We start from the raw sequence: 24,352 nt of genomic DNA on the forward strand, positions 1-24,352 counted from the left end.
AACACAATCAACAACAACAGCAGCAACACAAGTCCCTTTCCTTCGTCCCACCCACCCACTCACCCACTCACAAACACAGACAGACTAACCACAGGATGATCTGCCTCTGACTTTCAGACTCACAGACACCTGGCCTGGACCTGCAGTTGCGGAGTCACAGATATAGAACTCTACTTCTGGATTTGCCAACTCCTGTTTTCAACTTGCGGGCCTCAACTTGATCCTAGAATTTACCAGACACTGACTTTAAAATCAATAGACAATAGGTGCAGGAGTAGGCCATTCAGCCCTTTGAGCCAGCACTGCGATCATGGCTGATCATCCACAATCAGTACCCCATTCCTGCCTTCTCCCCATATCATAGAAACATAGAAAATAGGTGCAGGAGTAGGCCATTCGGCCCTTCGAGCCTGCACCGCCATTTATTATGATCATGGCTGATCATCCAACTCAGAATCCACTATCTTTAAGAGCTCTATCTAACTCTTTCTTGAAAGCATCCAGAGAATTGGCCTCCACAGCCTTCTGAGGCTGAGTATTCCACAGATCCACAACTCTCTGGGTGAAAAAGTTTTTCCTTAATTCCATTCTAAATGGCCTACTCCTTATTCTTAAACTGTGGCCACTGGTTCTGGACTCCCCAACATCGGGAACATGTTTCCTGCCTTTAGTGTGTCCAATCCCTTAATAATCTTATATGTTTCAATCAGATCCCCTCTCATCCTTCTAAATTCCAGAGTATACAAGCCCAGTCACTCCAACCTTTCAACATATGACAGTCCTGCCATCCTGGGAATTAACCTCGTGAACCTGCGCTGCACTCCCTCAATAGCAAGAATGTCCTTCCTCAAATTTGGAGACTAAAACTGCACACAGTACTCCAGGTGTGGTCTCACCAGGGCCCTATACAAATGCAGAAGGACCTCTTTGCTCCTATACTCAACTCTCCTTGCTTTCTTCACTGCCTGCTGTACCTGCATGCTTACTTTCAGTGACTGATGAACAATCCAGGCCTTGAACTCAAGACTTGCAAGGTCCTCAGACCCCAGGACTCACCAATTGGTGGGCAGAGGGGGTCACAGGCCCTCATGTCTCTTGCCCACATGGACGTCTAATCCCAGGGCTCTCTGACATAGTGAGGCGGTCCAATACCTTCTATAATATGCTGATAAGTGAGATCAAGTTTACAGCCACTGGGTTATATTTGTGATGTTTTGTTAACGCATACCTGGTCAGTTTTCTGTATTAAGTAGCAGAGTGTTGGGGCAGCGCAGTAGCAGAACCGTTAGCTTAACTCTTTATGGCACCAATAACCTAGGTTCAATTTGCACTGCTGGATCACCCCCATGACTGCATGGGTTTCCTCCCACATCCCAAAGATGTACGGGTTTGTGGACATGCTATGTTGCATGGCAACGCTTGCAGGCTGCCACCAGCGCATCCTCGAACATTTCACTGTATGTTGTAACATTTTGATGTACTGTACATGTGACAAATAAAGCTAATCTTTAATGTTTAGATGCCACAATGTTATAACTGGATAGGATCAGCCTGGGCAGAGGTACAGCTAGTTCTGCAAAACGGAAACCTGGAGTTGCCATGTCCTATTTTTTTTCCCTTAACATCACATACAGCTTTTTCATGATTATTTCCCTATCTGCAGCTACATTAACTTATTCAATAATATCACCATCTTTGTAATGGACACCAAAGACCCCTCAAGTACATGCTCTGCTCTTTCTACTCTTTAATTCTTCTAAGCACTTCTTCATCAGCCAAGCAAAATCAGCTCTTGTTTCCTGTCTTAAACTTGACATGATCCAGAGGAGTGCCAGATCAACTCTGTTCCAACTATTTTCCCCTATACATTGCTCTCTGGGACTAGGGTTTTCTAGCAGTCACCTCTGAATTAATTGTTGAAAAATATAGGGCCAGATGACACCAATGGCTGGCCAACAGTTCCATAGAGAACTATCAATGAGCATTTAAAGAACATTTTATCTCTAGCTTCACTTAAGCTAGTTCATGCTGTAACTAATTGAGCTGAGGAGCCAGATAAATTGTGTGTCTGACTACTCAACTCTGTTAATATCAACAGTAGTCCTACTGGAGTTAGTTACTTCACCAAAAAAATTTAACTTCCATTTTTAAGTTTGGTTTTAACTAACTGACTCAGTTAAATGTTTATGTACGTAAATTTATTTATAAATTATTTTTCCAACCATTCTGGTCTCCAGTCAGCAGAGATGCACAGAGATAGTTAGAATGCCATCAGAGTGATGGGGGGATGGCCTTGGACAGCAGTCTAGCCACAACCCATGGACTACCCCACTTCATGAAAGCATAACCGTAGGGCTAGTAGAAGGCCAAGAGGTGTGGTCCAGATCATGTCCTAACTCATGCTAGAATCCTATACTGTACTAAGTTTAGTGTTAGGTCATCTCTAGTTTTATCCTTTTTGGGGGACTGTTTGATATTAGGAGTTATTCATGTTGTAATGCTTCTGGGATAGGATCAAAGTCCTGATGCATGGTTTCAATCCAAAATGTTGACTTCCACTTTTTGCTTCTACAGATGCTGCCTGACCTGCTGAGTTCTACCAGCATTGTGTTTTTTGTTCCAGATTTCAGCATCTACAGTCTCTTGTCTTCTAAGATCTATACTAGAATAGTTAAGGAAGCAGATTGAGGACATAAGTGAACCTTTCAGGTTATTATATCCAGCTACTTGGTTACATGGTGACCATCACTGTTACTAGCATTTAATCAGATTCATTTGATTAAATGGCATGTAACTTCCCTTGCTATGATAATTGGATTTGAACTCATACCTCTAGATTATTTATTGCTTTCATTTCTTCACATGTTCAAGCAGATGGTTCTCAATTTTGTTATTTTCAGATAACCAATCAGAAAGAGTTTTTCTATTTATTCTAGAGTCCAAAATGTTGAAGAGTAAGATTTGTTAAAGCAGCATAAAATGTTAAGGCTGTGTGAGCAGCATATGTATAAATGGCAATTAAATTTACCCATCAACTTTAAAATTAGCATATTTAAGATTGCTTGAATAGTTCACTCATAATGATTATTTATATTACAGTGCCGTGGTCCTGGATGGGAAAATCTATGCTACAGGAGGGATAGTCAGCAGTGAAGGACCTGCACTGGGAAATATGGAAACATATGATCCCCGCACTAACGGTTGGACACTCCTGCCAAACATGCCTTGCCCAGTGTTCAGGCATGGGTGTGTAGTCATTAAAAAATACATTCAAAGTGGTTAACACTGTGACACGATATCAGTTCTTGAATTGTTTTATCCTGCTGCAGCAGTGTACTAAAACAATGAATATGTTGCTCTTTACCATCTACATTCAACGTAGATTTCACAGTCACCATTAGGTGAGATAGGGTAAAAGTCCCTATGGATGTATTATAGTATAACTTCTAGTAGTGTCACAAGACATGGCACTGTTTTAGATATTGGGCAATTCAGGTAAGAATGCCTGTTTTATAACAATCATCTGTTTTGCTTTCAAACAGTTTACCTTTATATTGTTATGGTCATTTAGAAGGTAAATCGGTTTGTAGAGTGTAACAACTGCAGTACCAGAGTAGCAGCATGTAAACAGTTCACCAAAAGCAAACTGCAGTCCCACAGAGCACAAGAAATCCTAGAGAATGTGCTGAAGATTCCAAGCACTACATCGTACAGAGGGACCTGACCAAAAGGGAGCTTGGATAGTTCCGTACATCATGCGTATCGGAAATAAACAGAAGCAGAAGCTACACTGAAAGTCATGCAGTTTCCAAACCAAATCTAGAAAAATAAAAGCAAGTCAAAAGGCAATTTCCTTCACCTGCAAATGCAGTAAAATTTAAAAAAAAAAGATTTTGGAAAGAATCTATATTTGAAAGAAGAATTTTAGATCCACTTTGTTTTATTATCAGTGGTGCCACTGGTGGTGATTTTAAACAACTTTTAGAGATATGTGATACTGTCATTCAGGTAGTTACTGAGCAGAACTCATAAGATTAAAGTTATTAGTTTTCAAGAGGGTGTACCTACAAAGTCTTATGTTTTGATTTGTACTGGATTTTTCCATATATGATATAGATGATATCATACCATAGATGATACAAAGCAAAGTTCGAGCATTATGGTAAATATGAACTTATCCGGTATTTGTTTCCGCCGTTACTTTTACAGCATCCAATATACAGTGGTGCAATTCAGATGGAGTATTTCCCTTATTTTGACATGACCCATTTTAAGCTAATAAACAAAAGTATCTGACCATTATAGATTTATTTTACTAAAAATTACAGAATATTCTAATAGTTATTTTAGGAAGGTAAGATATTTTATCCTAGTAAACCCCTATTAAAATTAAAATTAAATGATCACAATTACTTCTTACGTTTCATGCAATAATGGGGTTCGGGTCAGGATGGATCATGAAATGTGGAAGAATTTATATCTGGTTTGAATAGAAAGTTATAGGATTAAACAAAAACATCAATTGCACAGTAGCTAATAGAATTGAGTAAAGTATGCTATTAAAGATGGAAGCCAAACTAACTTGTGGCATTTTGGATAGCTACATAATGTGTACATCTCTGTAACACAGATTAGGTTTCTTATATAAATTTAGTATGACACATATCAGCTTCAGCTCTTCCATGTGTACTATAAGGAAATTATCTATATGGTCACGTATTAATTGGTATCTTAAGTTTCAACCCTATGATTAATTAATATACCATGTACAGCAGTTCAAAATAAAGCCACATTTTTTCATTAGCAGTGAGTATCTAGAACTATGGACCAAATATACTTATGTACAGTATTTTCTGACTATTGTAATCTTATTTAATAAATTATTAGGATATTTTTAACCATGTTGCTTTGGGCCATATCTAAAGTATTCCCAGCTCAACTTATATGCAAATTAAGTAAATCAAAATTTTAACATACAATACACATCATATAATGAGATAAAATCCTTGAAATTAATCATGTTTTCTGGCAGACAATGTAATGCAGAAAGTCCATCCGCATTTAAGATAGAGGTCTTTTGACATTAAGGAAGTATTTCATACATTTGGTACATCTGTAACTTGTATTATCAATTAAAGTATCCACTGAAACTCATTATTAAAATTATTAACAAACATTTTTACTCATCCATTCTGGAAGAACTTAGGAGAATTGGTCACAACCCTCATTTCGTTTATGCATAACGTGTATAACCTTTCCATTTGTATAGGCATATAGTTTTGTAAAGCAACGTAAGACCTTCAATTTAAGTTCCTCATTCAAGTTACTAGCAGTTAATAATCAGCTCTTCCATAGTTGTGTTATCATATAATCATTGACATCCGCCAAGTGTTTATAGTGCAGAATGCAGTACTTCATTTTTATTCCATAGTGCACAATCTCAAAGTTTGCCAACTTCTCATTTCACAAATATGGCATTCTTAAAGCATAGCTGCATATGTTACATTATTTGAAATAGGATACTCAGAAATCCATCCAGAACTAGTCAGTCCTAGGACTTATCAAATCATCAATTTGCTACAAAACCATGAGTTTGCGTAGCTTCAGTAACAGACCATGCCAAATTTCTTAAAATTTCTCATGTTGAGAGAGTGCCAGTACCAAAATATTATTGGCATATTTGCAAACTATGTGTTAAAGTAACTGGTGGCCAAGGTAGTAAGGTCATCCCAGAGATCCCAGTGTCATACAATGCTTGAACAAATGTCAGTTCCATTGATACTGTGTATTCATGAAGCAGTGAAAATAAAGTATATGGATTTATTTCCTCTTTTCCCCACTTCCAATTCACCTAAAACACAATGCAGAGAAAAATCCTGAATCATATCTCATAATCAAGTCCCAACAGCAAATTTTATATAGATTTTCGATTTGTAGAAAGGAATGCATTTCACTTATTGCAAAGTTCAAAGGCTAAATTTTGGTGGTGGCTTCATGCATCTTTGCCAATACCTTGCACAAAAATCCTTTGGAGGAATAATCATTGAAGCTCATTTGCACATGCATCTAGGACAGGGCTCAATCAGGTTGTAGGAGAGAGTGTATGCAAACTCAGTACATGAGGAAATGCTCATGCTAAACATTACTGCTCATCTAAATTAAGCCACAAGGTGCAATAATAATTTTGGCAGATAGGACTTAACAGCTGACATTCAGAGATGCCAAATTGCAGCTTAAATCTGGCATATTTTGGTATGCCATCTTAGTTTACAGGGAATGAAAAAAATAGATGAACTTCCTAGGACTTTGATTCTTAAAATGATATGCAATCAACAACTATACCTTCACACTCCACTGACACACTTAACATTAACATTCATCATGCAGAGCTTCTCTGGGTGGTTATTAGTAGTTTGTGGTAAGAAGTAAGATTCAACCTACTTTTAGATGTGCAGGCACGTACATTGAAAGATACAATCACACAGAGCACTGACCATTTGTGACAGTAATGTTTTCAAAAGTGAAGTTTTCCAGATTTAGTCTTCAGCCCTGGGGTATGGAATGGTACATATCATTAAAAAAAACATGAATTCAGCCCTACCTGGCATATTCTTCTATAAATACTATTTGCATTCTTCTCAAATACCAGACATTGGGTAGAAAGGAAAACGTATTCTTAACAAACCTTATTCAGCAATAAACAAGCCTTCTCACTCAAGAGAACATTGACAGGATGGCAGGTACAAAATTGAAAGAATTACATAGTTATGCAGTAAAGCATTTTCTGAAGTCAGTATTATTTGTTACGGAATATAAAGGAGCTTGAAATTATTTCTTGATACATGTCAACCAAAGATGAAAAGAGTTTGTTCCCCAAGAACATTATCTCTCATTTGATTTGAAATAAACTAAAAGAGCAAAGAGAAAATGCCACAAGAAACTGAAAACTAACCATTCTGTATTTTACTTAGTATCTGCATCTACATATGGTAAAATGGCATTGAGCTCAAAGATGGTATTGTATTAGTACTGAAGTAAAATGGACTGCACAGTAATTTTAATGGAATACAACTTTTCCTTGACTCAAACATTGATGGCAAGATCACATGGAAATGAACCCTCCTTCAAAATCAGCATTTTATTGCCTCTCAGAACATCACATAGCTAAGGATCTACAGTATTTCAAGCACTAAAGTGAATGCTAAGCAGATTTATGACACGGAATTGACAAAGTGCTCAATTGTATTATCACAAAACCTATACTACTTTAGCCTTCCAGTTGCAGTCCCTGATTTTCTTTTCACAGTGTGAAGGATGAAGTGTGATTTTGCAACTCCACTGTCATTGTCAGCCACAGATACTTAAAACTGATGCTCTTCAGGTGATCTAGTTCTGCACTACAGGATAAATTTCAAGTTCAGGTTTCTGCCACCTCTTCCCTTCTTAAAGTGCATCACTAAAGCAGCAAAATAATTATTTAGTCGTTTCTTTAGAAACAATACAAAATGTTCCCCATTCTGAAGGAATCAAACAGAAATGGACAGTTAAATGAGGAATGTTATTTGTTTGACCTTCAAAGTATATTTATCATTTGCAGTGAAAAAGCACAATAATGCAGTGAACAGAGAGTAACAGTGTATCAGAGATGTTTCATTTCTCAATTGCAGTATAAACGTAACTAGAATGTTTTCAATAAAAGTCTGTAGAAGGGATTTTTTTTGCATTTAGTGTAAGTAGAAATGACTTAAATTATACCATATGATACTTCATTTTTGTATGCAATAAAGTGAAATATTCATTTAGATATTGTGTAATATAATTTCTATAAAATTTTATGTTAACACAGAAACATACTTTGGGACTGTTACTTCTATTTAGTGTTGATACACAAGTTCTACTTGAGTTTCTTTACATTTTACCTCACTTCATGATAGCGATCGTTCCTACTGATCCTCTGTCCCTCATAACCTTCTCCTGTGATTTGACTCAGTTGACTCATTACTCATTTGGTAATACGTTCCACATTCCAATTGGCTATGGACAAAGTTTTCATACCTTACAGACCCTTCTGTCAGACTTCAGAGTAATTTTAAAGCCTTTTCCTGGGTTACTCCATAGCCATTTTCCCCCCTAAAATTTAGAGATTTTGCTGTCTCTTATTTCATGGATCTTTGCTATTTTAAAATATAGATATTATGTATAAATTTGAAATAACTTAAGATGAAGGTTTATTTGATTTTTTTCCCTCACAGGTATTACCTGTGAGGGAAAAGCTCTGATAGAGGCAGATGCCAAGTTTTTAAGCTCACCAGTGGGAGGTGGTGCTTTAGCACTGCTGGCCCACCACCTCGAGGGAGTCTTGATCATAAGCGGGCCGAAACTCCTGAAGACAGGTGGCAGATCAACTGATGATCCCACTGGTGATAGCACAGGACAGTTAACATCTTAGTCCAAGTGTATTTTGTAACTCTGGTGAGCACTTTCAGCATTATGTTTTATTTAAATTAATTCAACTATTTTTCAGTTTTGTTCCTTTAGAAGTGGATCCCATTGCTTTTTCTGTCAAAAAAAAATGTTAATCTATGTTGTTAGTTTTAATGATTTCCAAATCTATATTCCAGATTCCCTTTGGCCGTTTACATTGTAAAAAGTGTACAATTTTCTATCTACTACCAAATCGCACCATTCTACACTGATCTACAGTGCATTTAAATTCATTTGGGAACTATATCACAAACTTCCTACTTTTTTTTTTACTTTCTTTCCAATTTAGTTTCACTAATAAATTTTGAAAATGTATTTCCATCCACGAATAATTCTAGAGTAGGTCTAGGAAAGGAAGAAAAAGTAACTGATGAAACCAAGAGAAAAGGACATAAAGTGATGAGACACTGAAATACAGACTGTCAAAATCATATTTATTTTCACTGACATATTGTGAAATTTGTTGTTTTGTGGCATCAATATATTGCAATACATAAAACAAATACTATAAGTTACAAAAAGAAATATATAAATAATAAATAGTGCAAAAAGAAAGCGAAATATTGAGGTAGTGTTCATGGACTATTCAGAAATCTGATGACAGAGGGGAAAGAGTTGCTCCTAAAATATTCAGTGTGCGTCTTCCAGCTCCTGTATTTCCTCCCTGATGGTAGTAATGAGAAGAGGGTGTGTCCTGGAAGCTGAGGGTCTTTAATAATGGTTGCCACCTTCTTGAGCCACACCTTTTGAAGACATCCTCAATGGTGTGGAGGCTAGTTGGTGTCCATGGTGGAGCTGGTTGAGAATGTAACCTTCTGTAGCTTTTATCGATCCTATGCATTTGAGTCTCCAAAAATCAGGTTCATTTCTTAAGCCTATTACATCAAATAACAGAATAAGTAGCAGAGACTTTAAAGGAGTTTTTTTTATATCTATCTTCATAGCGAAGAACACAAAAAGCACCACAGTAAAAGTGAAAAAGGAGAGGAGAGATGTTAGCAAAGTACCAGACAAACCAATGGGACTAAATGTATTTTTGTCCTGGTAGCCTGCATCCTAGCGAATTTCTGAAGAGGTAGCAGCAGAGATGTACTGGTTGAGACTTCTAAAATTCCCTGAACAACTCAAGAGGATTGGAAAGCCATAACTGAATCTGCTCTGGTCAAAAGAGGAGGAAGAGTGAAACAAAGAAACTATAGGTCAAGTTAGCCTAACATCAGACAGGAGAAAATGTTGGAAACCATTAGTTCGAACAAAGGGATCTGGGAATACAGACCCATAATTAATTGAAAGTGGTGTCACAGGTAGATAGCCTCATAAAGAAAGCTTTTGCACATTGGCCTTCATAGATCAAAGTACTGAGTTCAGGAGTTGGGATGTTATGTTGATGTTTTATAAGATATTGGTGAGGCCTAATTTGGAGTTTTGGTCTACTACAAAGATAGAAATAAAATTGAAAGAATACACAGAAAATTTACAAGGGCATTGCTGCGACTGGAGGACCTGAGTCATAAGGAAAGATTGGATAAGTTAGAACTTTATTCCCTAGAACACAGTAGATTGAGGGGAGATTTGACAGAGGTATACAAAATTATGAGAGGTATAGGTAGGGTAAATGCAAGCAGGCATTTTCCAGTGAGATTGGGTGAGGTGACAACTAAAGGTCATGGGTTAAGGGTGAAAGGTGAAATGTTTAAGAGGAATATCAGACAAAACTTAAACTCTCAGAGTGGGGTGAGGGTGTGTGCCACTACAAGTGGTGGATATGATTTTGATTTCAACATTTTAAGAGAAGTTTGGATAGGTACACGGATGGGAGGGGTAAGAAGGCCTATGGTCCTAATGCAGTTCAAAGTGCACAGACTAGATGGACCAAAGGACCTGTTTCTGTGGTGTAGTTTTCTATGACCCTTTAACACTCAGAGAAGATCAGGTCTAAGGTCCACACATTGTCAAGACAACCTTGGGGAGCTGATTGATCTACTCCTTTGGCTATTATGTAGCGGTGGGTCTTTTAGAAAATTATTATGAAATTAATCAAAGTTCATTTTTTAAATAATGAAGTGAAATGTTAGCTGATGAATTTGAATTATTTGAGGATGTAAGAGGGAAATCAGGTCTGGTGCACTTATAGATAGGTACTATGCAAAGGAAGAGAGCTAGTTTTGAGAGTAACAGCACAGATAGAAATGTGTTCAGCTATCAGTGAGAAATAGATAATTTTCAGATTGGCACATTGTACCTGCCCAAGGGTTCAGTGTTGGCAGCTCAACTAATTATGGTCTATATTATTGACCTAGATAAATAGACTAAGTGTATTGTAGTTAAATTGGCTTATATTACATATGTGTAAAAGCATGTAAATGAAGAAGACACAAAGAGTCAACAAAAAGATAACATGGAGAAATGTAGGTGATTCCACTCCGGTAGGAAGAATGAGTTGAATAATGTTTAAATAGAATAACTGCAACTTAACATTGTGCTTCAGGTTTGAGAACACCCTCTCGAATGCTGCTGGGCATTCTTCTTCACATGATACAAACTTAGGATGAAAGAACATCAAACAAGAGAAAATCTGCAGATACTGGCAAGATGGGTCCTTATTGCATGGGAAAAGGAATACAAAAATTGTGAGGTCTTGAAATTCTGTGTAGGGTTTTGATGGGACAGTACATTGTAGTTGTACAGATAATGTGTCTCACTTAAGGAGGGATATGGTTGCACTGGAAGCAGATTAAAAGAGTTTATTCGGTTGATTTTTTGAAAGACTGTCGTATGAGAAATGACTGAACAGACTGGGCCTACATCATGGAGATCAGTCACAGAGTTGCCTCTCACATCTCCATGGAGTTCAGATATATAAGGGGCAATCTTATTTAATTCACAAATGATGAGGCACTGGGTAAAATTATCTTTCTACTTGTGGGATAACTTGGGTACCTAGGTGGGTTGGTGAAAGGAGAAGAGAGTTATTGCACAATAAAGGGTTGCTTATTTTGAGATCAGGAGAAATTTCTTCTTGCAAGATTTTGGGAATCTTTGGAATTCTCCACCCCTGAGAGCTAGGGAATCTTTTTTTTAAATTACTATTATTCTCAAGGCTGCATTAGATTTCTGGTGAATAAAGAAACCAAAAGTGATGGTGCAACAGTCAAGAAAGTGGAGTTGAGGAAAAGAATACAAGAGCAAATTCAAGATGCCATATCTCATACACCTGCTCCTATTTCTTACATACAACATGCCTCATGTTTTCTAAAGTAACGAGTAATCACAACCATTCATTTAACTGACACTGTAGATACGTAATCTCTTTGACATACAAAACATACCAAAGTGTATCAGTGGTGCAATCAGCCAAAAGTGAACATAGTACCCAAGAGATACCAGAAGTGACAAAAGCTGATTGGATAGATGGATTTTTAAGGGTGGATCTTAAATGAATTGAGCAAAGTGGAGACAGAAGGTGTAAGGGGTGAAGTTCTAGTATGCACCCCAGCCAGCTCTGATCTAGCGAAAACCTTGAAAAAAAATGGAAGACTCTCGCTGACTCCTAAGAATCTCTGGCCTATAACTGCTCCAAGTGAAGGAGCAGCTTTAGGTGTGATAACCCCAAATCTATGTGCTGGAGGGATGCAGAAACCCTGGGTACATACTGCCTCATCTCCAAAAGAAACTGTATTGCCACAATGGCTTCAATAGTTACCTCTTAAGACCACTTAAACAAAATGGAGGGGAAAAATCCTTAATCTCCATTAACAGCAACAGGAGGAGGAGAAGACACCAGCAAGGAAAAATAAATGTCAATATTGGAGTAATCATGTGCTCTAGGGCAGCTACACGACCAGAGGGGATTAGAGACAGAATGAAATGAAACAATGGAGAGGTTTAAGTTTAAGAAAAACTGTTTAGATAAAATTGTTCAGTACTCAGCTGCCCAGGCAGTCACTATACAAGGCAATAGGAGAAACATTTCCATGAATCATACGTTAGTGTTGAAGATATATCTACTAGTGAAACATAGCAATCTGAATTTATTTGTCAAATGAGACCACTTTAGTTTTCACTTTAATTCCCCCACCCATCCCACTCCAGTCAGTCTGTCTCTGGCTTTCTATTCTGTTACAATGATGCCAGATACAAGCATAAGAAACAACACCTGGGTATATGCAGCCTTCAACACTCAATATTGAATTCTCCAACTTTAGGTAACTTGGTCTTTCTATCCACATCAGGAACTGATCAGCTCAGCCTGTCATCATTTTGGTTTAGTCCTTTTTCTAGTAATACAGTCCTGTGTGTTAAGCATATTACACAGACTTATCAACAACACATAACAGAGTAAGCAGCTTAACATGACAGTAACTGTTATATTAATTCATTCAGCCTCATTCCATCAGAACTATACCTTTATTCTACCCAATTCTCTACTGACCTCTGCTGAAGACTAATATTTTCTCTTTCCAAATGCTCTGAGCCAAAACATGCAACCAGACCAGTTGAGTGTTTCCTGGAATGAAAAATTGCTATTTTTGTTTTAAAATTTCAAAACTAAACGGATCACTATGTTGACAGAACAAATTATCAATCATCCTGTCCATTTAAGAACCAAATGAGTCCAGGCAATTTATGTCCATGCTTTAGATCTTTAGATGCCATGAAATTACAATTTGTTTGGATCAGAGCAATTATATTTACAGTCACTATAAGCAGTCTAGTAAAAACGCATCTACTGGGTATAATAATAAGATAACAAATGCAAGTCTACATTTATGAGGCTACTTGAAGTGTTCCTATCCTGTGAGAAGTACAGATGCTAAAACAAAATCTGCATTTTGACAAGAAATCTCTTTCCCTAATCATCAATAAACATGTGTCCCAACCTTTAAGACAATATTATAAAAGTAGCAGTCTATTATATACAAAATGAATGACAATAAAGCACCTTCCTTTGGAGCAGTTATTCTCATAATTCTTCAAATGCAGTTTTGTTCCACAAGTTGTAAAGATTTCGCTCATCAACACAGGTATGCTAAGCAAACAATAGCATGGTGATATGGCTTAAGCAAAATTATCTGCTCTTTCTCTCCTGTGAAAGAAGACTTTGTCTTGTCTTGAAAAATCAGAAGAATTGCAGATCTTGAAAATCTGAAATAAAAACAGAAAATGCTGGAAACATTCAGTCGTTCAGGTCATAGGAAAAGTGAAACTCCTTTTGACAGATCTGAAGCTCACTGAATCCTTGTTGAGTATTGCCATCAGTTTTGGTTCATCTTTACTCTGCCTAATCCCATGCAAGGGATTGGAGACCAGATCTGTGTTCGAAACTCATTCAGCCTATCTTCAATTTGATTTGGGTAGTTTACTCATTTCCTTCACCATTTATTATATTTCTCCATCACTTCTGACTCTATCCTTGCAAAATTTCTCAACTAATCTCAGCTGCCTAGCCACAGCAGTAAATTCACCAGAATGCATCTTCCACAGTCAATATTTTCAGTCTCCCTTGCCCACCTTCAATTCCTTTGCTCCCAGCTGGATTTACTTTCTCTAATATTTTCTGGATTCCGTCCAAGTAAACAGGCACAAATTCAGGCATATCCAGGATGCAACTGGATCAGAAATCATCAACAGTTCTGGCTAGACCACATCAATTATTATTGGGCCATGATCTCCCATCCATAGCTCACTCAGCCTAGGGAGCAAACAGAACAATCTCTTATACTCCATGACCCAGTACCTCACCGATATTTAACTACCTCAGTAGCTTATCTTCTTTTCAAGTTCAAGTTTATTGTCATCGAACAGTTCAAATACAACCAAATGAAACAACATTCCTCTTGACCATGGTGCACTGACAAAACATAACACATATAGCAAATAAATACCATAAAATACAATTCAAAATGCATGCAGCGCAGATAACAGTACGTTGACCTAGTGACACGACCTCTGTGGTGGCAGTGTATTCGGGAGTCTTACAGCCAGAGGGAAGAAGCTGTTACCCTCTCCTGACAGTAGTGTGTCAAAGAGATCGTGGGATGGGTAGTGGGGCCCAATGTTTTGGGCCCATCTGCAATGATTCCAGTAAATGTCACAAATGGGGGGGGGGGGGCGGGAAAGACTCAGGTGGTCCTCTTGGCAGTTTTAACTATCCTCTGTAGGGTCTTGCGGTCTGATAACTTGCAGCCTCCATATCACACAATGATGCAACCAGACAGGACACTCTCAGTGATGCTCCTACAGAAATTTGTTAGAATGGGAGCAGGGAGTCTTGCACACCTCATTTTCCTCTAAGTACAGACACTGCTATGCCTTCTTGACCAGTAAGGAAGTAGTGGGTTCAGGTTAGGTCATTCATTATGTCCACACCAAGGAACTGTGTGCTCTTCACTCTCTCCACAACAGAGCCATTAATGTGCAATGCAGAGGGGTCAACTTGTGCCTTCCTGAAGTCCACAATCATCTCATTTGTCTTGTCCATGTTGCGGCTCAGGTGGTAGTTCTCGCACGATCCAACAAGCCTCTCAACCTCCACTCTATATGCCAGCTATCATTGTTGCTAAAGAGGCCAATCAGCAAACGATGTACCAATTCAGCTGAATCTGGCAGTCCTTGACCACTAACCCAATCCTCCAACAGAACTCTCCTCTGTATCTATTACCAGGCCTGGACTCCTGACTATCACCAATTTGGCTTGACTTCAGCACTGTACTGCCACCTAGTTCTAGCTTCCTCTAACTTCAGCCCTCAACATTTATAAATTTCCAGCTTCCCTTTTGTCAGTTCATGACCTTTGAGCTTATGTTTGACATGAACCCCTTTATCCAAATTGCCACCGAAATCCAGATCCAACTTTCCTTGGGCCATATATCAGTTAATGGCAGAAATAGTTCATTTCCCTTGGGCACCATATCAAACCATGTTATTCCATATCAACATTGTTATTCTGGCACTTTTAAAACACCCCAGCCTCTGTCTTTGCAACTACTTCTCCATTCAAAACTTATAAATGTGTTGTAGCATCCCCAATCCCTGTAGTTATTCTTCCAATTACATGACTGAATCCCCCTTACCAGTTTCTCTCTCCATCTTTTACAATAATATTGAACAGTCTTCAATTACAAATCATATGCCTTCAGTGTACATTCATCTTCTATTTATTCATAACCCAAACCCTTCTTAACTGTTTAACCTCATTCAACCTCACAAATGTCCATTGTCCACTCCACTCAATCCAAATTAAGTCTCCACTCCAACGAAGAATTTATATGTCCCTTCCCATTCAAGCATTGGGTGCACCATCAGACATATTACTTCTTGTTCCAGTATTATCTTCCTAAATTCTCCACTTCCTACTTTGGGAACCTCCTCCTCCTCATATTCCTTTAAAAATTAAAATTTAAACAAGCTTTTCTTCACTGGAACATCACTTTCTTTGGTTTAACAAACAACTTTGAATGTTCAGTCCTTGGGAAGTGCTTTGGAATGTCTTCCTCCACGTTAAAAAACAATGTAAATAATGTAAAACACAGGGCATTTATTTTCAAAAACTGGGCATAACCAAATTTTTGTTTTATTTTCTACTTCATTAAAATTAATAGATCAATTGATAGTGCTATATTTAATATTACACAATTCTAATCATTGCATAATGGGGAAAAAAGTACTTGAAGCATTGAAGTAAGGAAACTATTGTAAAGCATCCAAAGTACATTAAATCAAATTAACCATCTTCAAGATCTGGTCAATGTTGTAATATAGTCCACAACATAGTGCTAACCACATCATAGTTTGAATTAAAGGAAAATATTGGGTAGATCACAGAAAGAATCTTGTTTTTCTTTAAATAGTCACATGGAATATTTTACATTCACCTGACAGCAGACAGTATGGATGAATCCCTCAGAACTACAATGAAGCATCAACCCGGACCTTGAACAGCAGATGTATGAATGGAGTTTGTCTCAAAGGTGACAATACTACATTCTCTCCAGAACGCAAGACTAAAATTTATATGGAGAAAAGACAGACTACTAGTTAATTTCTCTTTTGATGCACTAAATCTGTGTAACTTGGAGTCACATGCAGACATGCAGGCCATCATTTTTAAAAATATTTTTTATAATCATGATAATTCATAGTTACTCTACTTTTATTTAATCTTTATGTCTAGAATATGGTCTGGTGTTAAGCAATCTGAATAAGCAAGTACTGCATATGATCACAGAATAAGCAGATAGTATATTAACAGTCTGAAGGATATGTGAAGCACAGAAGCATTAGATAACTTCCAGCAATACAGTACAAATCAGCCTTTTTTAAATGGAAAATGGATTTTAATTTAACCAAAGTATCTGGATTGTCAAATTCTCATTCTTTTGGTTTTGGTATCAGATGGAAGTATCAACACAAAGCAATGCTCTTTCTATGGAATCCTTGATTAAACCAAATCTAAAGAGCAAATTCCAAGTTATCAATCTTATTTGTTAAACTTACATTTATAGATAGTATCTAACACTATAAGTACCTGAACATATTCGTACAAGTGCAGAATAAACTGCTGTGGATACTTCACCCTCACCCAATAAAACAAGCAGATTTGTGTGATGTTTTCTTGCATCCTTCTTCAGACAGATCTCTACCATCAAGATCATAATAAGCATATGCAGGAATATATATTGGCACCACAAACAATGTAAATGCATGTTCCAAGCTACCATTAGAATTAAAGCTGAATTTTGTCCAGTCACAAGAATGGAATCAATGCTGAACAGTTAGTTTTTTAAAAATAAAAATACTTTTCATGTTAAGGTCAACTTTATCTTTAGACGCAGAAAGTAGTGTAATTCTAAACTACAAGGTTTATCAATGCACTTAATTTTAACTAAAAGCTAGTTCCCAAGCATTCAGGTTTCATTAAATTGTAAAGCAAAGAATACACCGTTGGAAGAACTCAGTGTGTCAGGCAGCATCTATAAAGGCTGATGACTGATGTTTTGAGTCAAGACCTGGTATCCAATTTGTCCAAAAGGCTGCAGGTGCTCAGTCTGAATCCATTAAAGCTCTAATAATCTTATATCTGACTGTTCAGAAATCCCAGTTGTTCAGCAGCTACCTTCCCAGCTGCTGATTTCTTCACTCCCTTCCAAATCATTGAGATGCCAATTCCTGTGTTTACTTGAAACTCAGTGAGTTGATTTCCATCATTCTTTGAAACATACTGGGTTCACTGGAAAAAGTATCAAAATATTAATAGGAATACAGCCAATATTCCAGCAGGGATCAGGATGCAAAAGCTCCAAGATCATCTTCAATTTTATTCAACAGCAAGGCAGACATAGTCCTTCTCTTTTTCCCTGTATTCTTCAAATTTGGAGAAATCAGGAATTCCCTATTATGCCTACCCAGGTGTTCTGGATAACCATAAATTTACCACAAACAAATAATTTTACAAAGCAGCAAAGAACTGGTCCATCCACAGGTTAACAGATATGATAACTTCTTATATATACTATATGAAAGGGATTTGCAAATCAAGAGGAGGACACAAACTGAATTTTTTTTCCCCCAAATAGTTAGGAACTACAGAACTATTCTTTCAGATAAGAAAGAAAATAATTCTGATGAATGATCCTGCAACATGCAGTATATTAGGAATTTTATTCTCTGATAGCACACACAGTTCAATAAATCTATGATCAATTAAATGCCATCTGCTGAAGTTTGATTATTAAGTGTCAAAATTAATTCAAAAAAACAGAGGCTGTTGTCATCTTTGGATTACAAAGTCCTTCTACATTATTAGATTTAAATAAAAACAACAAATGTTCTTGCTTCTCACCTTTATTCAAGTATTTCACAGCAGTTGGCTTACAAATTACAGTAAAAGTGTTCAAAATTCCAAAAGTTCAAAATCAAAACATTTAAATAATTTATTATCATTCTAATATGAAATGGAAAGTTATTTTAATACAATGCTCAATAACTATAGAATTCAATATATAGCATAACGTTGCAAAGCTACGCATTTCAAACAAAAATAGACACACCTTTATAGGAAACCAAAACAAGACACCAATGACTAAGAAAATAAATGTACAAATACAACAGCCAATGCTGCTTTTCAAAGGAATTCAAGCTTATATTATGATGAATCCCATGTTCATCTCCATAACCTGGCATTCTCATATTCAGTGGAAATGGGATTATGAGACACATGAAATAAAGCAACATGAAAGACAAAAAAAAACTCTAATGAAAGGAATTTAGATAAAACAGTGGCAAGGTGGGGGAGTTGAAAAATGTTAATCAATTTTGGTAACTTGAAAAAACATTTCTGGGTTTTATTAAATGCTACCAATGCTGCTACTGGCACAGGACATTAAATTGAAAATGAACTAGAGAACAAACGAATTCATTTCAAAAACAGTAAGGACGCAGCAGTTCCTGAGACCTATTCAACCCTTTTTATCAGAAACTTGCTACAAAATTCAGCTATGTTTCTCAACAAATGTACAGTTTGTAATAATTTCCCAAATCTGTTCCATAAAAAATTGCTGCAAGTTTAGTGTAATTTAGATTGTAAAATACCCTCTTGCAATTATATTTTTCAATAAATAGGAAAGGAAAACATCACTATGAAAACATATGTTAATGAATTTATGCGAGTTCCTATTAGTCTTATTAAATTTCTATAAATTTTTATTTCTCTACATTTTAAATAGATAGTCCCAAGCAGTCATTTTATTGAAATTTATTCAAGTCGGGAATTGAAGGCTCAGATGGAAATTCTGAAGAGCACTTTGGATTACTGCAGTTTCTTGAAGCCAAAAATTTGCAAGTTGAGTGAGGACTGCAAAATATCTTATAATCAAGTACCTTAGCTTTAGAAAGTAAACTGTTGCGCGCGCACACACACTTATTACAGTATTCAGTAAACACTGATGGTAACTGGTAAACTGTGTGACTGAAAAAGCTGAGGTAGCTCAACAATATAGCTGCAGTAGTCCAAGATTACTGTTGGTTTGTATTATTATGTTTTGCATATTTTATTCAATGCACCTTAAATTTTGAAGAGGCTGTAGTGGATATTTGGATAGTGAGCTTTATAACACTGGACGTGCAATTGTGTGAAAAAAAATCTGTCACATTCTGTGATTGGAAAGAAAACAAAATGCCAGCTTCAATTTAGGAATAAAGACAACACTATTACAGCGGTCAGTGGCTTGAAAATTCTAAAAATTGCATCCAGTTACTCCAGCTATTTATCATGACGCAAGCTTAAGGGATCAATCCACTACAAAATGAACATTCAAATTCCAAAAACCATCAATAAAAAGCAAATCTTAAGCTAAATATTGTCAAAAAATCAATAAAATAGTTGAATCACTCCATCCAGTTTCTTAAATTAAGAAGTTTCTGCTTCACTGATGGCAAATCAATGTTGGGAGAAAAACAATGTGAACCACTTTTATATTTTATAGCACCAGACTGTGCAACAGTGATGGCAAGTGGTTTTACTCTGAAATCTCAATGAAGTCCAGTTTGGTTCTGTAGGCTAGTCTGTTCCAGGTACCTGAGACAATAGCACCAATTCACAAAAAAAGATTAAGACCAAGGCTCTGAATGTTGCTGAATGGCTCAGAAGACTGCTTCCTTGCAAGCAGTTTATGTGATGAACCTGTTCCTCTTCAAAGGTTCACAGGAATGTATGAAAGGTCTTTAATAGATTCTCCATTTCCTAAATCAATCAAAACAAAAAAAAACAGTAAACAGCTATCAAATTACACAACAGCTATACCAAGACAATGCTTGATCTGGCAAAGAATCATTGAAATGAGCACAAATTAAGAAGGAAACATTCATCCTTTCCAATTTAAAAAAAAACAAATTCCACTGTTTAAGAGAACAATGATGAAGAAATTTATCTTTAAAAAAACACTGATGTTAACCACTAGAATCACTTCCTTCTTTCCATACCAGAATTAACATAGAATTATTCCACTTTAAATTCCTTTTTACCCTTTCCTGTTAATTTTTCAATTCTTAAATCCTATTGGTTAAAGTAATACACTGACATTCACTGACATTCCCAGAAGTGCTGTATCCATTTGTGCACCATTATCAGCATAGTCTTTCTGCAACTCACTGCACAAAAAACTTTTGAATTGAAAAGGTGTAGGAGTTATTAAATGAGAAATTGCTGGGAATATTCAATAAGTCAGGCAGTACCTCATGCAGAAACAATAAAAAACTATTTCAATAGAATAAATGGCCTGAAACTTTAATTCTATCACTCTACAAAGATGTTGCCCAACATGCTGAGTACTTTCAACATTTTCCGTTTTATTTTCAGAAATCCAGCATCTGCTGTATTCTGTTTTCCATGCAGAAATGAATCTAAGATTTCATTAGAAGCCTTGCCATACTGGTTCAAACCCAGACTATTGCAAGTTTGACCTCATCCTATCTCAGTGTATTTAAGTATACATCATGTGGGGATTGTTATGTGACATCCATTCTTTCCCTGAGGACTTGGAAAATTGGAAACTGTCTTTTACTCAGAAAAATGAAACAGACCCTGCACATGGTATGAATTTGATTTCTAAAGCCAGCAATATTCTTTTCACACATGAAGGCTTTCTCTTGCCAAGATAATAACAATGAACTTTCATGTCCATATTTTAAAATTCCTCACCAAAAATACTGGGACTGAAAATGGAAAACTACTGATGATCTTCTACAGAGATTTGTTCAGATCAGTATAGCAACAATGAGGTACAAAGTCACATAAACAGAAAAAAATAATCTAATTCAAATTGCAGAATTCACTCACCAAAGGAAAACTACAATAAACTGGTAATCTTACTCTAACGTACTTGCAATATTTGATGTTGGCGGAATCAACATTTTGAAATAGAGTCTGACTTGACAATAGAACTATGAAGCAAGTTTCTCCTACACAGGACACACACAATGCTGGAGGAATTCAATAGGTCGGGAAGTATATATGGAGGGAAATAAATAGTCCATATCACTGGGCTGAGACCCATCATCAGGACTGAAAAGGAAAGAGTCAGAAGCCAGAATAAGAGGGAAAGAGGAAGGAGAGTACAAGCTGGCAGCAGGTAGGTGAGAGGGAAGGTGAGTAGGTGGGGTGAAGGGATGAAAGCGAATTAAATGAGAAGCTGGGAGATAAAAGGCTGAAGGAGGAGGAATTGAATAGGAGAGTAGACCATGGAATAAAGGAGGAGGTAAGGAACCAGAGGGAGGTTATGGACAGGTCATAAGGGCAGAAAAGGTGAAAAAGCCACCAATAACAGGAAAAACAATAAAGGAGGGTGGGAGAGGGAAAAGTGGGAAGTGGTTACTGGACGTTAGAGAAATCAAAATCCATGGCATCAGAGACTACCCAGGCAGAATATGAGGTATTGTTCCTCCAAATTGCATTTGTTCTCCTTGTGGCAGTAGAAGACATAGACAGACGTTGGTGTGGGAATGGCTGTGCAGCGGACAGAGCAAGGGTGCTTGAGGAAGCAATCCCAAATCTGCATCAGATCTTACCGATATAGAGGAAGCCACGCTGGGAAGCACCGGAAACAATAAACAACCCTAGCAGATTCGCAGGTGAAGCCCTGCCTTATCTGAAAGACTGTTTAGAGCCCTGAAAGGTGGTGAGGGAAGTGTCAGGGCAGGTGCAGCACTTGTAATGATTGCAGGAATAAGTGCCGGGAGGGAGATCTGTGGAGATGGATGAGCAGATAATGGAGTCACGGAAAACTTGTGTTTTTGGGGGCTGACTGGAAGCAGTTATTGTGTTTAACTTTTCAAACAATATGAAAACTGTACAAGTATCAAAAACATCTCCTGTTACATAAAAACCGAATTAGGCATGCACTCAACTTTCTACTGTACAGCAAGCGGAAGATCATTTCGACAAAATATCATAGACCTCTCTGTCTGGAATGAGACTAATACATAATTCTGCAAAATAACACTACAAATACATGCACATTTATCTATTTCACTTTAAAAGTGCTGGAGAAGACACAAAATTTACTTATCTTGTACAAGTCAATGAATAAATACAGCATTAATTAACCCAGGTTGCGGGTAATTATGCTTTCCAAATGTCAAACGATGTAAAGAAGGATTAAATTATTCATGGGGAGGGTGGGAGATTTTTTATAGAAACAACACATTAAATACATTATACTGCAAGAAAATTGTATAAAATGTTCTGTTTAAAAAAAGTTGGTTATCTACAGTCTTTTAAAGTACCTTCCATTGCTTTTAGTCAGCTAACTTCCTGGCACATGTGGAAACCCATGTTTAAGAGACACTATTAAAAAATCTACATTAGAGGAAGTATATTCCCAATGTAGATGGCTCCTTCAGAGGTTGGACAGGGGTAAAATAAGCTGTATTTACACTCTTCCACATGTGTCTTTTTGCTTGCCTGGAGATTACAATCTTACACTTTTTGGAACACTGGGTTCCAGGTAATCTGAAATCTGGAGTGAAAAGCTGACTCCCCTGTCCCAACAAAAGCCACAATGATAACAGCTGCCCATCTTAAGTATTAGATTAATGAGTCAAATTTCCACCACCTGGCATTACAAAATTTGGATTGAAAACAACATCCTGACACTGTCCTTTACTACTCTGAATAGTCAATGATTGATTCGCTGATGTGGTTCAATCGTCACTTAACATGAACAGGCTTGCTATTAAACTTGAGAAAATCAATAAAACTGTACGCGAAAAAAACCCAGATAAATGTAATTATCTGCAAACAGGATATCAGAGTTTAAATTTCAACCAAGGAACACAACCCCTTAATTGAATGAAGGGTAAGAGGTATGTTGTTAAATAATCCTCAAAGGTTTTGTTTTCAAAATCTCAAAAGCAAACAAATACCCTGACATTCAAGTGCACATTATGAGTTAATTCAAAGATCAAATAACAAAGTTTATCCTTCTCATAGCTTTAATATATTCATACTGTTACGTAATCCAAATAATCAAGTTAACCACAGACTTATAAATGCACCCTCTTTCTTACTGGACAGTGGTCCTGATTATAGGAAGGGACACTTAGAATATTGTTTTTAAGGTTAATTTATAACTGCTGAATTATTGTAGTGATTTTGCTTCACATCAACTCAACAGATTAGTTTGAATCCAAGAGAAGGGCCTGCGTCAAAATTGCCTTTCCTCATTTCTATCTTATCAGAACTGAAAAGGCAGCAATTTGGCCCGTTTGATCCATCACAACTCCACAGAACAATCCCATTAATACAGTTGCCATTTCCATTTACCCCTGCAAATTACTTGCTCTCTCATGTCCATCAATTCCCTTTGATTATTTTGCCAATAATCTGTAACAAAGGGCAAGCTTTGGGTTGCCAATAGGGTTGTGGTGATGGGAAATTTTAACTTTCCTAATATTGATTGGCATCTCCTTAGCACAAGAAGTTTAGAAGGGGTGGAGTTTGTTAAGTGCATTTAGGAAGGTTTCCTGACGGAATATATAGATAAGCCAACTAGAGGAGAGGCTGTACTTGATCTGGTATTGGGAAATGAATCTGGTCAGATGTCAGATCTCTTGGTGGGAGAGCATTTCGGAGGTAGTCATCACAACTATCTCCTTCACCATAGCGCTGGAGAGGGAAAGGTGCAAACAATTTGGGAAAACACTTAACTGGGGTAGGGGAAATATAATGCTATTAGGCAAGAACTTTGGAGCATAAATTGGAAGCAGATGTTCTCAGGGAAATGCACGGCAGAAATGCTAAGGGAACACTCGCATGGAGTTCTGCATAGGTATGTTCCACTGAAGCAGGGAAAGGATGGGAGAGTTAAGGAAC

General features: G+C 37.0%; 2 protein-coding genes across 7 annotated transcripts in view; one reads left to right on the plus strand and one right to left on the minus strand.

Annotated features, from left to right (window-relative positions):
- LOC134339951 (kelch-like protein 29) overlaps window positions 1-7,836 on the plus strand; it is a 489,081-nt gene extending 481,245 nt beyond the window's left edge. For 5 of the 6 annotated variants that reach the window (XM_063036765.1, XM_063036774.1, XM_063036757.1 and 2 more), the window contains one exon: window positions 3,100-7,836. In XM_063036765.1, the coding sequence (XP_062892835.1) occupies window positions 3,100-3,283 (184 nt within the window). In that variant the 3' untranslated portion in view covers window positions 3,284-7,836. The remainder of the gene's footprint in view (window positions 1-3,099) is intronic. The other variant, XR_010016467.1, reaches the window with a different exon arrangement.
- A 10,457-nt stretch (window positions 7,837-18,293) lies between these two features.
- The window catches only part of atad2b (ATPase family AAA domain containing 2B), a 200,965-nt gene continuing 194,906 nt past the window's right edge, over window positions 18,294-24,352 (minus strand). Inside the window, exon 28 of the mRNA XM_063036823.1 lies at window positions 18,294-20,224. Coding sequence (XP_062892893.1) covers window positions 20,183-20,224 — 42 coding nt within the window. The 3' untranslated portion in view covers window positions 18,294-20,182. The remainder of the gene's footprint in view (window positions 20,225-24,352) is intronic.

This window comes from Mobula hypostoma, chromosome 2 (assembly GCF_963921235.1).
Source record: "Mobula hypostoma chromosome 2, sMobHyp1.1, whole genome shotgun sequence".
Lineage (NCBI taxonomy): Eukaryota > Metazoa > Chordata > Chondrichthyes > Myliobatiformes > Myliobatidae > Mobula > Mobula hypostoma.